The 16898-nt window shown below is 40.7% G+C and overlaps 1 protein-coding gene across 2 annotated transcripts in view; it reads right to left on the bottom strand.

Moving 5' to 3' along the window:
* PRDM5 (PR/SET domain 5) overlaps positions 1–16674 on the bottom strand; it is a 59869-nt gene extending 43195 nt beyond the window's left edge. For both annotated transcript variants that reach the window (XM_053461420.1, XM_053461421.1), the window contains exons 1-8: positions 16450–16674; positions 14510–14593; positions 11426–11548; positions 7376–7553; positions 6950–7124; positions 5921–6013; positions 5579–5700; positions 1846–1925 (exon numbers count right to left, since the gene is read on the bottom strand). In XM_053461420.1, the coding sequence (XP_053317395.1) occupies positions 1846–1925; positions 5579–5700; positions 5921–6013; positions 6950–7124; positions 7376–7553; positions 11426–11548; positions 14510–14593; positions 16450–16542 (948 nt within the window). In that variant the 5' untranslated portion in view covers positions 16543–16674. The remainder of the gene's footprint in view (positions 1–1845; positions 1926–5578; positions 5701–5920; positions 6014–6949; positions 7125–7375; positions 7554–11425; positions 11549–14509; positions 14594–16449) is intronic.
* Between the last annotated feature and the right edge of the window lie 224 nt (positions 16675–16898).

The following is a 16898-nucleotide window of genomic DNA, read 5'->3' as shown; positions in this document are numbered from 1 at the left end:
AAAAAAAATGATAAAATATGGGGATTTTTTGTTAAAAAATTACTTTTTCTCACTTTTTAAACAAAAAACTTTTACTCATCTGCAAAAACGAATGAAAAAACCTGCTAAATAGATTCTACTATTTGTCCTGAGTTTAGAAATACCCAATGTTTTTATGTTTTTTTGCTTGTCTCTGCACGTTATGGGGCAATAAGTACAGGTAGCGTTTTGCTATTTCAAAACCTTTTTTTCCAAATCTGGTAATTCTTCCCCCCATGTGCCATTTCGGGTATCTTTGAAGCCGGCCAATGCAATTTACCCCATCAAGTCATATATTTTTAAAAACTAGACACCCCAAGGTATTTCACATGCTGGTAATTTAACCCTTTCCATGCACTAACTTTACCACCAGCCTTTGTGAAACTTTATGGTAGTAAATTTTTTTGTATTTTTTTCACACACGTTGTACTTCAGGTATGAATTTATCGCTCCTGGTGTATGTCCCTGTCAAACAACACCCCAATATGTGTTCAGTAACATCTCCTGAGCGCAGTGATACCCCACATGTATGGGTTTGTTGGGTTATTTGGGAGGTAAAAGGCCACCTTTGTGAGGTGTGTATTTTTTGGCCATTTAGACATCTGATCCTACTGCCCCCATGTCCCATATTTGGGACACCTTTGAACCCGGCCAATTCAATTTATCCCATCCACTCATGCATTTTTTAATACGAGACACCCTATGGGCATTTGTAATGCCAATATTTTAACTCTTTCCATGCTGGAATTTTTGTACAGATAAAGAATTTTAGGACTCGCTTATTAATTTTTTTTTATTTTTTTTTGGTGACAGTGGGGATTTTTCTATGTTACCATATTATTTTTATTTTTTTTAAACATTTTTTAAATTTTTTTTTTTTTTAATTTTTTAATTTAATTTTTTTTTTTTTTTTACTAATCACTCATTAGTGAGCTGGGCTCCATTGACCTTGCATGGTTGGATGCAGTACCTGCATTCAACCTGCAGGAGGAGCTCGAGAGTTCACAAGAGGGTCTGGATAGACCCTCTTGTGAACTCATTTCTATTGTTGATGCCATCCTGTGAATGACGGCAACGTCATTTACAGGATGGCACTTGTGGTTGCTCTTCGGAGCAATCACAAGGTGATCGGGGTAGGGGGGTAGTGTTACTGACATGCCTCGATATCGAGGCATGTCAGTAACACCATTTATGCTTAGGAAGCGATTCCGATCGCTTCCTAAGCTGTTTTAGCCGGGCGCCGCCGCGATCTTTCATGATCGGTGCGGCGGCGGCCATTTTTCTTCCGGGGAGGGCTGCCGAGGGCTGCCCTCCCCGGATCCACGGTCAGCCTCACTTGGGAGGCTTCCGTGGATGCTGCAAAGCCGCCGATCGCGGCGAAAACGCCGCGATCGCGGCGATGCAGCTATTTAACGGCAGCCCGTACATGTACGGGCATTGTCGTTAACCCGTTGCACGGCAACCCCGTACATGTACGTGGATTGTCGTTAAGGGGTTAAGGGGTTAAGTATGTTAATTCCCCAAATATCAAAACATTTGTTATGCTCTACTGATTAATGAAAATTCTTTAGGTGGCAAGTGTACTTCAAGAATAAGCCGAAAGTACATGGCAAATCATGAAACCGTCCACTCTCACATTTATTTACATATAACCGATAATTGTGTTTCCTAAAAGGAGTTTTAAAGTTTACGAGTTCAAAAGTACCCAATGGCTAAATCTTTTACGTACCATCATGTTGGCCAATTCAGTCACACAGTCTGTACAACAATTGTATGTATGATCTTACATTTCTATACTAGCTGTGTGTTCACCTTCAATGAACTGACCTTTCTATGCTCTTGGAGGTTGACTGATGAAGAACACTTCTTGTTACAGACAGTACACATCAGCCTTTTTCTAGAGTTCCCTAAAAAAAGAAAAACATATATCCTTACTAAAAACAGAGAAGTGGGAAGAAAACAGTTCTCATGGTACAATCAAACGCCATCGTTGGGGCTTTGCTTAAGGGAAATTGGACTGTATTATAAATTAGTCCCAATGCAGCAGTTCTCAATAGGTGTTCCAATTGTTTAGTATATTTCAAAGCAGTTTTCATTAACAAAACAATGCAGAGCTAACAACACTCGTGTAATTCACGTCATATGACTCGGAAAGTATGGACACAGAGCCAACTAATTTCACGCTAACATTTGTTGACAATTTATGGTTTAATTGTTTGTTTGGGAAAATATAGCTCTCTGAAAACTGAACATCGAGTAGCGAGATCATGAGGCGTCTTAAAGATGCCTTAAAAAGAATATTGATATCATATGGTTTTCACCTACTACGAAGTTCACATGGTGAGTCGTGTGTACTACTCATCATTTTAAATATGGGATCAGGGGCGTAACTAGACCCCTCAGGGCCCGGGTGCGAGAATCTGTTAAGGGCCCCCCACCCCCCCAAAAAAACATGATTTTTACCCAACAATTTTTTTTCAACAAATTCAATTTACATATTGAATCATTTCTGTAAAAAAATCAAAGAAAAAGGGGCGCATGTTCAAAGGGCATAATCAAAGAAAAAGGGGCGCATGTACATAGGGCCCTTTTTGTACATGCGCCCCTTTTTCTTTGAATACATAAATAATCTTTCCACCAAAACAGCCCGCCTGTGGCATCTTTGCCACCAAAACACCCCGCCTGTGGCATCTTTGGCCCCATAACAGCCCGCCTGTGGCATCTTTGGCCCCATAACAGCCCTCCTGTGGCATCTTTGCCACCATAACAGCCCTCCTGTGGCATCTTTGGCCCCATAACAGCCCGCCTGTGGCATCTTTGGCCCCATAACAGCCCGCCTGTGGCATCTTTGCCACCATAACAGCCCTCCTGTGGCATCTTTGCCACCATAACAGCCCTCCTGTGGCATCTTTGCCACCATAACAGCCCGCCTGTGGCATCTTTGGCCCCATAACAGCCCGCCTGTGGCATCTTTGGCCCCATAACAGCCCTCCTGTGGCATCTTTGCCACCATAACAGCCCTCCTGTGGCATCTTTGGCCCCAAAACAGCCCTCCTGTGGCATCTTTGGCCCCAAAACAGCACTCCTGTGGCATCTTTGGCCCCAAAACAGCCCGCCTGTGGCATCTTTGCCACCAAAACAGCCCGCCTGTGGCATCTTTGGCCCCATAACAGCCCGCCTGTGGCATCTTTGGCCCCATAACAGCCCGCCTGTGGCATCTTTGCCACCATAACAGCCCTCCTGTGGCATCTTTGGCCCCAAAACAGCCCTCCTGTGGCATCTTTGGCCCCAAAACAGCACTCCTGTGGCATCTTTGGCCCCATAACAGCCCGCCTGTGGCATCTTTGGCCCCATAACAGCCCTCCTGTGGCATCTTTGCCACCATAACAGCCCGCCTGTGGGATCTTTGGCCCCATAACAGCCCGCCTGTGGCATCTTTGCCACCATAACAGCTCTCCTGTGGCATTTTTGGCCCCAAAACAGCCCTCCTGTGGCATCTTTCCACCAAAACACCCTGACTGTGGTATCTTTGCCCCCCCCTTACACATCCATGCTATCTCTCACACACACACACACACATATATATTAATTCACAAATATTTACTCACTAATTCACAGATAATCCATTCAATCATTCAGATATTCATACATTGATACTCATTAATTCCCTCATTCAGATACTCATTTACATATACTCATTCACAAACATTCATTCACTCACTCCTTCACAGATATTCATTAATTCTCTCACTCAATCTCAAATACTCCTTCATGCAGCCTCCCCTTACCTGAACAACCGAAGATGTAAAAAGTATGTGCCGCTCGGCGCTCGCAGACCAACTTGTTCAGTGCATAGGGGGAAGCAGATGCGCAGCAGGGTCATGTGACGTACGTCACGTACGTCACGTGACTGTTGGATTCCTGCGTCCCCCGGCATCCTCGTCTGCCAGTAAGTAGCGGCCCCCCGCGGAATTAATCGTGGGGGTTGCCCGGGCCCCCTAGAGTGGCGGGCCCGGTAGCAGCTGCTGCAGGGTTAAGGGGCAAGTGCCCCTTTTGCCCTGAGTTATAGACGGCCGTAGAGGCCGCATAGGCCCAGTCAGTCCGGTCCTGACTGGGCCTATGCGGCCTCTACGGCCGTCTATAACTCATAGACCTTGGGGCCCCTTGCCGCCGGGGCCCGATTTCGGGCGGCCCCTTGGCTTGGGCCCCCCTGCCACCGGGGCCCGGTCGCAGTCGCGACCCCTGCGACCCCGGTAGTTCCGCCACTGTATGGGATGCATATAGTTCTGGAAACAGAATTTAAAAGGAGAGAATAAATTGTACCATATCTGAATAACATGGCAAGCCTGTGGTGAGAAACACATGCTCACATATGTGGAGACCTTCTCCCCTCTGGGCTCCTATTTAAGAAACATTTTATGCAAATGGCCATATGGTAGCAAGCGAGGATGCAAAATGCATCATCCTTGACTGCAGCTCTTAAAGTTATTGGAAACAGCAATTTATTGCATGTTTCTTCTATTGATTGTTAGTATTGGTATTATTCCTGAACATTTGGTAGAAATACCACAATATAAAAGTGAAAAAATACACACCATATAAAACCATGGTTCCTCTATATTATACTAAACTAACGTTTTTAACAACAAAAAGGCACTCTTACATATCTGGTTCATTTAGGAGTGTCGTGGGTTAAACACATAAGCCCAAAACTGTACATTTTGTCTGCTGTCACGGCAACTACATATACCAGCCTAACAGTCATATACTTATGTCATGTGACTAAAGTTGGAAATAAGCATTCCCCAAGAAAATAGAACTATGGGGAAAAACTTGATTACATGATATGAGTTATCTCTGGATTTCAGCATTTAGGCATCCAGTGGCATTCCATGTGAACGTTCTAAAAGGCTATATTTAGTTTTTTGGGTTTTTTTAAGTTAGGGGAGGTGGGGGTTAATTTAGGAGCAGTTATGGTTAATAGGGCCTTTAGAGTTAACTTAGGAGCAGTTATGGTTGATGGGGTCTTTAGGTTTAATTTAGGGGCAGTTAATGGATAGGAGTGATGAGGATAATGAGTATGAATTTTATGATAATACATTTTTTTTTTCAAATTCCGGGCCCCAAAATTAAAGTGTGTCTTATACATGGGTACGGTAATGGGAAAAGTATTTCGATACTTACGTTTATTTAAATGGAAGAGAAAGGAATTTTAGGATTACTCATGTGTGGAAAAGCAAATGGAATGACGTGGTAACATCTGAGAACTAAAACTTAATATAACTTAATACATAAACATATTGAAAAAAAACCCACTTGAATAGCATATCCAGTTCCTCCAGCATTGAATACATTCTGCCATGGTTTTAAACAGAATGTTGGGTGTGAAACTGGAGAACATGCACATGTTTGTCGAGATTATCCAAAATTACAGTGTACTCCAAAAGGAACTTGGTGGGGCTGTCTGGCCATTAAACTATCCAACATGGTCCACTAATCAAGTTAAGGAACCAAACAGAATTAGAATTTATGTCACAATGGACAGTCCATGATTCCTCACCCGAATGAACATTTTCTTTGTGCTTCTTCAGTGTATCTTTGCTTCGGAACCTCTTTCCACAGCTGTCAGCCTTACAGATAAACCTGGTTTCTCCTTTGCATGCTTCCTTATGCTGTTCAAAACTATATTAAACACAACACGGAATATCAGTGAGGAACATAAAATGACACATTCTTTGATCATGCGCTACAGTTAAGGATAATGTGTACACGTGCATTACCTATATAGAAAGTAAGGAGGTACTTCTTTTTCTTGGTTAAAAAAGGCTAGGAAGTTCAAAAGCAGACATGCAAGAAGGAAGCCAGAAATATAGACAGCAGTTCAGTAATTCAATCACAAAACCTCAACGCTGAGCCGAAGGAAATACTGCAGATTGAACAGTGATAACTCCCAGAAGAGTCTCCAGAGATGATATTATCTGCACATTGAAGCACACTAAGAAAAAACAGAGGACAACACATTACTTTAAGAAACATATTAAACATGTAGGCTATATAACTACATTTTTAAATATCATCAACTACCGTATTTGCTCGATTATAAGACGACCCTGATTATAAGACGACCCCCCAAAATCTGAATATTAACTTAGGAAAAAAAGAAAAAGCCTGAATATAAGACGACCCCAAAGGAAAAAAGTTTTACCAGTAAATGTTAATTCATGTAAACTATTTTTTTTAATAAAAGCTATGATTGAGAAAAAGATTTTTTTGTTTTTATTTCTCGTATTTTTCAACCTGTCCCCCAGTTACGCACATCTGCCCCCAGGCTTGCCACTCCAATATGGCACTGTGGCCCATGATATGCCTTTTAACCCTCTATATGCCACTGTGCCCCATGGTATGCCTTTTGACCCCCTATGTGCCACTCTGCCTCCAGAAATGCCTTATACCCCTATATCCCATTCTGGCATTTAGGGGGTTAAAATGCATATTATGGGGCAGAGTGGCATATAGGGAGGTATAAGGCATTTCAGGAGGCAGAGTGGCATTAAGGGAGTTAAAAGGCATTGTATAGAGCACTCTGCCTCCAGAAATGCCTTATACCCCTATATGCCACTCTGGCATTTAGGGGGTTAAAAGGCATATTATGGGGCAGAGTGGTCTGTGAAAAGAGCTGTTATATGAAAAGGTCTATAGGCGACTTGAAGATCTACTTACAACCTTTATAAATATTCATAGTTTAAAAAAGTCCATAGTCTGAACTTTTTTCTTTTCTTTGTGTAGCGTTTATAAAAACTTGTTAGGATTAACTTGTTTTCCATATATATTTATTACGCATGTGTGTGTTTTTCTTATTTAAGATGTTAATACATTTAAATAAAATGGAATAACTTGAACAATACCAATTTAACAAAAATAGCACACATACTGTCGTTGAAGAGCCTGTTTCACTGGGAATTTTTTGCCGCAATTCCTGCATTTAAACTCCTTTTCTTCACTTGGCTTCTGGTGAAGAGCTTGAAGATGTTCTGCTAGAATCTCCTGACTGGGGAAACTAGACTCACAGAGAGGGCAGCCATGGTCTTCTTTACATTTAAAGTACTCTATTAAAAATAAAATTATATCACCTATGAATGAGCTGTGATCCTGATTAATTGATCCAAATGTCCCTGCTAAACATGAAAAAAACATATCTTGGGACTGTCTAAATTGTCCAACACTTTTACCACTGTGGGTTTTGTAAATAGTGTCAAAGTTACAATAGATTTATATGTTGGATGCCTTTGGTGTGGTATGAAAAGCCACAAAATTACTGTAAGGCAAAATTCAGGGTTCTAAATAGTCCTCAATTCACCTTTTTCTCCAGACTGCTGTGTATCTTTGTGATTTTCATCATCTTCTTTGATGCAAACATTGCTGATTTCTTCATTCTCTTCTTCAGCTTCCTCCATGTCACTATCCAAGTAGCCAATTAGTAACTCAGTGTCAGTTTCTATGTCATCAATAGCCAAATAGAATATATTCTCCCCTTCCTGAAGTTCACACAAAGAAACATAAATTAAAAATAGCTCATAACAATATGTATGTAGTTAAAATGATATTAGAATCTATGAAGTTTTGAAACACATGAGACCATTTATTTCCCAGGTCTAAAATAAGGTCAGAATTTGCTACAGGAGGGGTCACATCCATCAAAGTGGACTTAATTAAGCATGGTTAATTGAATGTCCTAGATTTAAAAGAGTATTCATACTAAAGTTCATCTATACACACATAGTTCTCACCACCTCAGTGTTTTATGGATGTAGATCAGTCTACTACTGCCATATATGCACACTACCACACTCTAACGCCATACACATATACTATATGACTAGTATGTGGACACTTGCCTATCACACCCACATCTCTTTTGTGCTTTCTACAAGATTGTTGAGTGTATCTGTTGGAATTTGCGCCCATTTAGCCAAAACAGCATTTGTGAGGTCAGGCAAGGATGTTGAACAAGAAGGCCATGCTAGTAATTGGCATTCTAATTCATCCCAAAGTTGTTCAACTCGCCAAACCACGTCTTTATAGACTGTACGTTGTGCATGGTCATGCTGGAACAGGAAAGGGCCTTCTCCAAACCGATGCCACAAAGTTGGAAGCATACAATGGTGTAAAATTTATTTGTATGCTGTAGCATCAACATTACCCGTTACTGGAACTAAGGGCCCCATACTTTTGATTCAGAGAGCACATTTCCACCGCTCCAGAGTCCAGTGACAATATGCTTTACACCACTCCAGCCAACAATTGGCACTGCACATAGTGATCTTCGGTTTCTGTGCATCTGCATGGCCTTGGAAACCCATTTCATGAAGCTCCTGGCTCATAGTGCTCATGCTGATGTTGCTTCCAGAGGCAGTTTGGAACTGCCTAGTGAGGGATGCTACATAGGGCAGGTGATTTTTATGTACTATGTTCGGTCCTGCTTATGGTTATTTAGTGTACATACACACTTCTCCCTCCCTTACTCTTACCTCAAGCAAGGCTGCGGCTCTACTACTGCGTGGTCGTGGAAGACACGTATCATGATAATGCTTGGCGTTTCATTTATCAGGATGGAATGCATCTGTCTTAGCACACCCCTGACATTATATAGGGCCAGCAAGCGAAGCTTATTCACGATGGGCCTTCATAATAAATAGTGAAGCCAGGGAGTTGCAACAACAACAACTCTTCCTTTAGTGAATAAATCCCAAAAGTATTACATAAAATACCTATTTTTAACTGAACCGTTTTAGAACCTTTTATGTTACTGCATATAGTGCGGTTGAAAGCGCAAATTAAGACCACTTTCATTTTCAAATATTCTATGATGAGAGGCATATTTTCAAAGGTAATTTCAGATTTCAACACGCAACATTATTTCATCTAACCCAAGTCTCTGGGAAATTTAACGCTGGTTACTTCTATCATAAAAGAGTGCGCTGAAAAGAAATGTTTACTGGATAAGTTTGATAACCTTGAAAGAACTTAGAATCCTTCAAAAATAAAGAAATCAAGCAGACAGTCTAATTCTGTCCTCGGTGTATCCTTGACACAAATTCTAACTGGGCTTTACAACATGTATTGCATTACAAGTTAATCTTCCCTTTGTAGTTGTAAAGACTGCAGTAGAATTGCTGCGTTCACTAAATGTTTCAGCAATATGTAAATTCAAATAAGTAGCTTAGCATAGTGCCCTTCACCAAGTTTCTGCCTGGCATACAGCGATAGTCTAGCTAGACAGTGTGTGGGATATCTGTAATATAGCCTTATAAAATCAATCCTAATCCAGAATTTTTATTGGTATTGATAAAGACAAGCAGTTACGTAAATTAATTGTGCTACTTTGCACTCACTGCACCAACGCTATTATCGTCATCATTGTATTAATGATTTATATAGCACCCTATTCCATTGAGTACGTCACTACAGATACATATACGTGCTGGACATAGCCCTGGGACTGACATTTAAGCAAATGCTTCATAGACTCCACTTGTGTCTCTGTATGGACAGTGTAAATGGGGCTTATTTACTAATGAGAGAATTGACAGGAGCATTTCAGTTACATCTCATTGGTCTTCTATCTTCTTCTCCCTCTATCTGGTTTCCACCCCTTCACTCTGGCAGATGCTCTTTCACAGGCACAAAGTCTCTACCTGGGCAGAGACAGTTTGCATGCTGCAGACGCAAGGTAGTTTATTGCAAAAATGTATTGCAGCGAGGGTTAGTTAACACTCTAGATTGTTGAGACTACATTTCCCATGACTCTCAGCCAGTCTGGTATGTATCAAGGGAAAGTGAGTACTAAACTTCTGTAGAAGGCACATACATTTGGTTGGCTGATCATGAGAAATGTAATAACAGCACTTTAAATGCCAGATGAACTACCAAGTGACCTATCTTGGTTCCAAGCCTATGTCCCTTATTTACTACCGTCTTTTTTTGTAATACTTCAGAATGTTTGCTCTGCATGACAGACCTGCACTACACAACATTAACTTCTTATGACTGCAACTCCCATGCTAGTTGATTATTATTGGGGTAGTAGCTAGTAACTGTAGATTGGTCTTAGGGGGCTACAGTAACTTTTGTTTGTTGACTGCATCTACACTATTATTCAGCCAGCCATATTGCTAGCTAAACATAATGGGAATTGTGGATGTAGACTGGAGTTGTGGTGACCTACACTACATGCTAACTTGTTTGTTCTTGACTGTAGCTCCCATGATATACAGTCAGCCTTTACTGTCTGAACACCATAGGAATTGTAGACTGTGGTAGTTCTCATGCTGCGCAAGACATGCTAGTCTGTTAGCTACTACTACCACCATGTCATTATTTTACTATTTATGGGTAATTAACATCTGCCTCCAGCGAAAAGCGAGGAGGATATTTTTTGCCCCCCCCGGAAAAAAACGTATTTGCTTGATTATAAGACAAGGTTTGCTCTGAAAAAATACCCCTCGTCTTATATTCGTCGAGGCTGTCTTATAATCAGACCTCAAATAGAGGTCTGACTACAAGACTTAGATCCAGATCCCCCGCAGTGCTACAAGGGACCTGGATCGTCCTCTCTGGCAGCCGGTGGACATCTGCACGATGCGCACAGACAACCTCTGCCACTACCCGAAACTTCCCCTAAAGCTTCTATGACGGAGCACCGGTGTGGCGTTACCATCCGGTGCTCAGTCATAGAAGCCCCGGCAGAGGTCCCGGGTAGCAGCAGAGGTTGTCACTGGGCAGACGTCCACCGGCTGCCCCCACTTGACACCAGGGAGTCTGGAGCACGGGTGACAAGTCTAGGGAAGCATCGGTAAGTTGGGGGGGTGCATATAGGGGGGCAAAGTGGCATATCAGGGAGTGAGAGTGGCATATAGGGGGTATAAATCATATCGGGGACAGAATAGCAAGCTGTGGGGCAGGTTGGCAAAATTAATATTATTTTTAAATGCATTTTTCTCATAGTTTTTATTAAATATGAAAAATAGTTTACATGTTAACTAATATTTGCTAGAAAAAGTTTTTCCTATAGGGTAGTCTTTTTCTTTTTTTTCTAAATTAATATTCAAATTTTCAGGGGGTCGTCCTCTAATCGATCAAATACGGTAATTGGCCAGATCGTTGACATGACAGACAAGTTGTTTCCTTCATGTAGTCTACATACACTAAATAAGAAGTGGCTGAGTTGGAATGAAGCCAGCTAGTTCCAATGAGCATTTCAGATTACACTATTACTGCAAGATCATCAACCATAATAAGAAAAACATATCTGTTACTAGGATTAATAGAATTACTGCGCCCAGACATCATAGAAAATATACTTCCCGGCTTTTTCAGAGAATGACATGAGATATTCAAGTTATGTTACCTGAATAGCTGCCAGGTTCTTCTGCTCTTGGGATGGTGCCTCATGGACAAAGCGCAACCAATTGGAATGGCGTGGGTTTGTTGCATCTAAAATATACAGTACCTCTCCTTTACTTCCACGGACCTGGAAATAGAGCGAAGCATCTTACAAAAACGTACCCAACCTTTACTCTTCATGGAAAATAAAAACAGGGTTAGCAATATGCTAAGATACACATAAATATTCTTATTCTTACATATAGTGCAACAATTCTGCAGCCCTTGATAGCAGGGAGCATGGGCGTACTAATGCGGGTGCACAGCACACAGAGGCTCATTTACAGTGAAGGAAAAAAATATTTGATCCCCTGCTGATTTTGTACATTTGCCCACTGACAAAGACAGTCTATAATTTGAACAGTGAGAGACAGAATAACAACAAAAAATCCAGAATAACGCATTTCAAATAAGTAATACATTGATTTGCATTTTGACCCCTTTGCAAAACATGACTTAGTGGCAAAACCCTTGTTGGCAATCACAGAGGTCAGACGTTTCTTGTAGTTGGCCACCAGGTTTGCACACATCTCACCTTCAGCTACCTCCACAGATTTTGTGGGATTAAGGTCTGGAGACTGGCTAGGCCACTCCACGACCTTAATGTGCTTCCTCTTGAGCCACTCCTTTGTTGTCTTGGCCGTGTGCTCTGGGTCATTGTCATGCTGGAATATCCATCCACGACCCATTGTAGACCTACACAAGACCGGAATGGGGTACAAGACCATCGCCAAGCAGCTTGGTGAGATGGTGACAACAGTTGGTGTGATTATTCGCAAATGGAAGAAACACAAAATAATTGTCAATCTCTCTTGGTCTGGGGCTTCATGCAAGATCCCACCATGTGGAGTTTCAATAATCATGAGAACGATGAGGAATCAGCCCAGAACTACACAGGGAATCTTGTCAATGATCTCAAGGCAGCTGGGACTATAGTCACCAACAAAACAAATTTTTAGGGATGGAAGAAATTGCAATGTGAATGTACTGAGGAGTAACAGGGGGTACTGGAGATTTGAGGAGAGGTTATATTAGAGATGTGATGGGAGTTAAGTCTGTAAGTCATTGGAATGTATAAACTGATAGAAAGGAGTCAGCAGACGTACACAACAGAAGGCATTGTGACATTGCAGTAAGCGTTGTCCTTGTGCAGGCACTTTGCCTACCCTTGGGAGTCAGTTACTTTATTATTGTATATATTATGTACAGTTTATTTGTGTTGTTTATCAACAAATTAAATAAATGTGTGCACTGAAACAAAATATCAAGCATGATTTTTATCATCCTCTTGTCGGTGCAAGCCAAACCATATACAAGCTCTAAAATATTTCAAGTGCATGTTGGAAGAATTATGTATATACAAACCCCTCTTGTTTGGGGTACAGTTCTGGAGACACTATCTCAAAAAGGATATTGACATAATGGAGAGCAATCAGGGAAGGGCTACCAAAATGGTGAATGGTTTGCAGGATAAAAATTATAAGGAAAGACTACATAATCTCAATATTTATAGCTTGGAGGAAAGAAGAAGAGAAGAGATGAGAAACATTTAAAAAGCGAAAGTACAGGATGGAAGGGCTTTCCTGAATCTAGGGCAAGACCAAGGACCGATTAAGGTCTGAGTCTTTACATCAGGAAAATGGGCAGACAAGATGAGCAGAATGGTTCTTAGCAAATTCTATGTTTCTATGTTCTAATTTAAGATATATGCTTGGGGTGCTTATCCCGCACGTTATGTTTAATAACCAACATAGTTTTTCTTATTGATGTTGTCATGTTCTGGCAGACAAGCTTTGATGTCTTGCCCAAAATACTGCATTAAAGTCTTTTTGGTTTGTTTTTCTTTAATTCCTAAATTTGGCTAAATATTTGCCCTTGTATTTACCCATTTAATATGGGTCTGAGTGGGGCATACTGTATCTAAATAGATAAGATACACACACATACAGAGAACGTATCCTTATAGAAGAGTATAGGAAATGCATGGCCTCTTGATACTATTCTAAGCAGTTCAGAAAACCGATGGGAAATTTCATTTCAATGAGAGAGAAAAAAAATCTTATTACCTTTGATACAATTTAAAAAAAACAATATTTCTAGAGAACGAGTGAATATTGGCCATATTTTATTTAATAATATAAATTGCCCGAATTATATTTTAGCTTCAGAATAAGTATCTCACACAAAGAAATATAAAATAATATTTTTTCAGACTTAATAAAAACAATAGGGTTTTTTCCTAAGTTATGCGCATAAAAGAAAAAAGAACAAGACAAAATTATATAAAGCAAAGCTTCCTGATTGATAGCATTTTATATCATTATAAACAAATATAGGGCTGCCAGCTGATGTGGACTTTGCAATAGATTTTCTAGTAAGTATCAAGTTATGTCTAAGATGTATTTTTAAAAACATGGAAATTATTTATCAGAGTGAGAAGAAAATATAGAAATATTATAATATCAGTCCTATTCCGCTCACCTCTGAAACACGTTTAATGTAGTTTTGGGTATCAAAAAAAGAAGAAGAAAAAAAATATTAGTGAGTGGGCTAAAATAAGCGCTAAAAAAATAAATAAATACAGTCTCAACCCAATGTATGGTGAAAGTAAATAGAACAATGATAATGAACACAAAAATGTAATAATTACTTATAGAATAATGGTAATGAATAAATCAAAATATAAGAAATCTTAAGAAAGTCCTCAAAATCAATGGAATCCAAAAACAGGACTTTCTCAAGATTTCTTTGCATATTTTGTGTATATTTTGATTTATTCATTACCATTATTATCAGTAATGATCACATTTTTATGTTTATTATCATTGTTACATTTACTATCACTAGACATTGGGTTGAGACTGTATTTTTTTTTGCACTGGCCTCTTTTTTGTGTTTCTTTGCTATTTCAATGCAGTTTTGGGGTCAACATTAAAAAGACGGAAGAAGGGTCAGTCTAGAATTCCAGCAAGAATCTAAAACTAAGGACTGGCACTTAAAATCCATGACTAGTAGATGGTTTATATATAGAAATAACTAAGCTTCTTACCTCCCACATTAGTCTGTTATCCATGTTTTCATCCACTTCATTAGGTATCCGCTTTTCACCAGCAAAAGGACGAAACTTTTCCCCCTATTAAATGAAATATATATCTTTTGAATGTCGCTCACACTTTATAAAGTCACCTTAAAGGGTGGTTTCATTATTAGTATATTAAAAGTTTTTTTGGGTTTAACACTTCTAATTTTTACATAATATATCTTCAGATGGCTATATTAGCTATTTGTATGCGTTATCGTAGTCCAATCTAATAGACAAACACTGTGACCTTCATTAAAGTCTACGAAGGAACAGACTTCATTAGCATTGCCATAAAGAATCAGCACAGTGTGGTGATTGAGCAGGAAAAGTCACCAAATAAGTAACATGACCAACGACAATGGCAGCCTCCGGGTCTGTGGATAAAGGAAGTTTATTGGAACAAAATGTGATAAAACAAATTTTTAACCAATTCTAACCTACATTACTGCATATAGCACTGGGTTTTGAGGTCAGAAAGAATAATATTTGCCCATGGGGAAAAGGCCGTGTACTTACTGCAGTAAAGAGTAATGAGATATTTTACAACAGGGAACTGTCAAAAATGGTTCAATTACATGACTTATTTAAATGTGCTGCATCAACCTCATTTAATGTTCTTATCATTGTACGCAGGAACGCGGCAACGGCACACATAATAAAGGCAGATGCCGCGTTACAACCTGCGCACCCATTATTTCGGGCTATTGTTCCGTCCTGAAGCATCTTGATAAATAACCTCATCGCTACACCGGCACATCACACTCTAGTTAGGCCTGCGGCTCTATGAACAGTTGCCTTGGGTCAGGCAACAAGATGCCCCATTGCAAGATCCCTAATCTGTAAAAATAATGGCTATGTGCTTCTTGTGGACCATATGCCATTTTTTACTGGCCTTAATATAATATTAGCGAAGGGTAAACCCTAATAGAGCTACTCAGATGTTTATCCTTAAAACACCTCCAAGTGCTGCTTGTGAAGAATTTTCTGATCCAAACTACCACTGCGGACATAACTATGAATCAATCACACCAGGGATACCTCTGACACTAATACACTGAGAGGGGATGGATGTATATATATATATATATATATATATATATATAGGTCAGCGAGTTAAAAGACAGAAGAGCAATTATTTTAAGACTAGATGTTGTAGAAATAATTATTGTGATAGGGTCATATCCCACAGCACAGGTTCAAATAAGTGGGTCAACCACATAGAAAAAAACAGTACCAGAAACAGAGCATCGAAGTCTCATACGATGTGACGGCAGATATGAACCATTCGGCCCATCTAGGTTGTTTCTTCTTGCCTTAAAGACTCAGACCTTAATCTTGTCTTAGACTAGGGGTAAGCTTTATGCCTGCCCCATGTATGTTTAAATTCCTTCACTGTAATAGCCACTACCACTTCTGCATGGGTACCATTCCACTTATCTACCACCCTCTCAGTAAAGCATACGTACATGACATCTAATGCCCTTTGGCTTTATAGTTTATAAGCAAGGAGAGAGAGACATATTTAAACAGTAACAGAGGAAGGAGGAATACTCTATTTTCTTTTATTATAACTTAAGCTCCATTAACCCACTAAGTGCCAGAGTGACTGCAGAACACATAGACCGTGTGAGACCTCTTAAAAGGGACTCCTGTGGTGCAGATATGAACGTACAGCAGCCCCCGGTCCCCTCCGCATTCCAGCCCCGAGTGCTCCTCGTGTTAAGCCTGTGGAGAGTGTGTAGACGTGGCATCTCCCCACCCGGCTGCAGCTGCACAGCTCTCCCATCCACGGGCACAGCTCTCCCGTACACGGGCACACCGGCACTGAGTGCTGGGAGTGGGAGCGCGCAAACAGCCCTCCGATCCCATCGTAACACCCGCTTCCGCTGCTATTTAATCGGACAAACCTTTTTCACTCGCCTGCTGGTGTACAGCCCCATCCCGTCTTGGACTTGGGAAGACTTCAGGGAAAATCTGTCTGGCACGTACATGCCCAGCATGTTTATGGCTTTTAATGGCTTAACACGGGCTGCATGGAGACGGATTGGGGCGGGTGTTTATTTCATGTTGGGGTAACGCGGACTGCATAGGGGTACAGCAGGCTCCATGTCAGCCCGGGCTCCCGTACGGGCAGCGGCAACCAAACAAGGAGGGGTTAAAGCTGACTTCCTATTGGCTAGAAGTCTGGCTCGTCCCAAATCTATGCAGCATTCCGAGAAGAACGTTCGCTTTCCGTGCCCGGAGAGCAGTGATTTCATCGCGTCTGCTGTGTGCTTAATCATTTCCCTCCATGAGACTCTGGGCGACTTATATATCGCCTTTCACAAGCAATAAAAACTAATGCCACTCACTTCGG

Source organism: Spea bombifrons, chromosome 1 (assembly GCF_027358695.1).
Source record: "Spea bombifrons isolate aSpeBom1 chromosome 1, aSpeBom1.2.pri, whole genome shotgun sequence".
In the NCBI taxonomy this organism is placed as follows: Eukaryota; Metazoa; Chordata; class Amphibia; order Anura; family Pelobatidae; genus Spea; species Spea bombifrons.
This window is presented reverse-complemented; position numbering and strand designations above follow the sequence as displayed.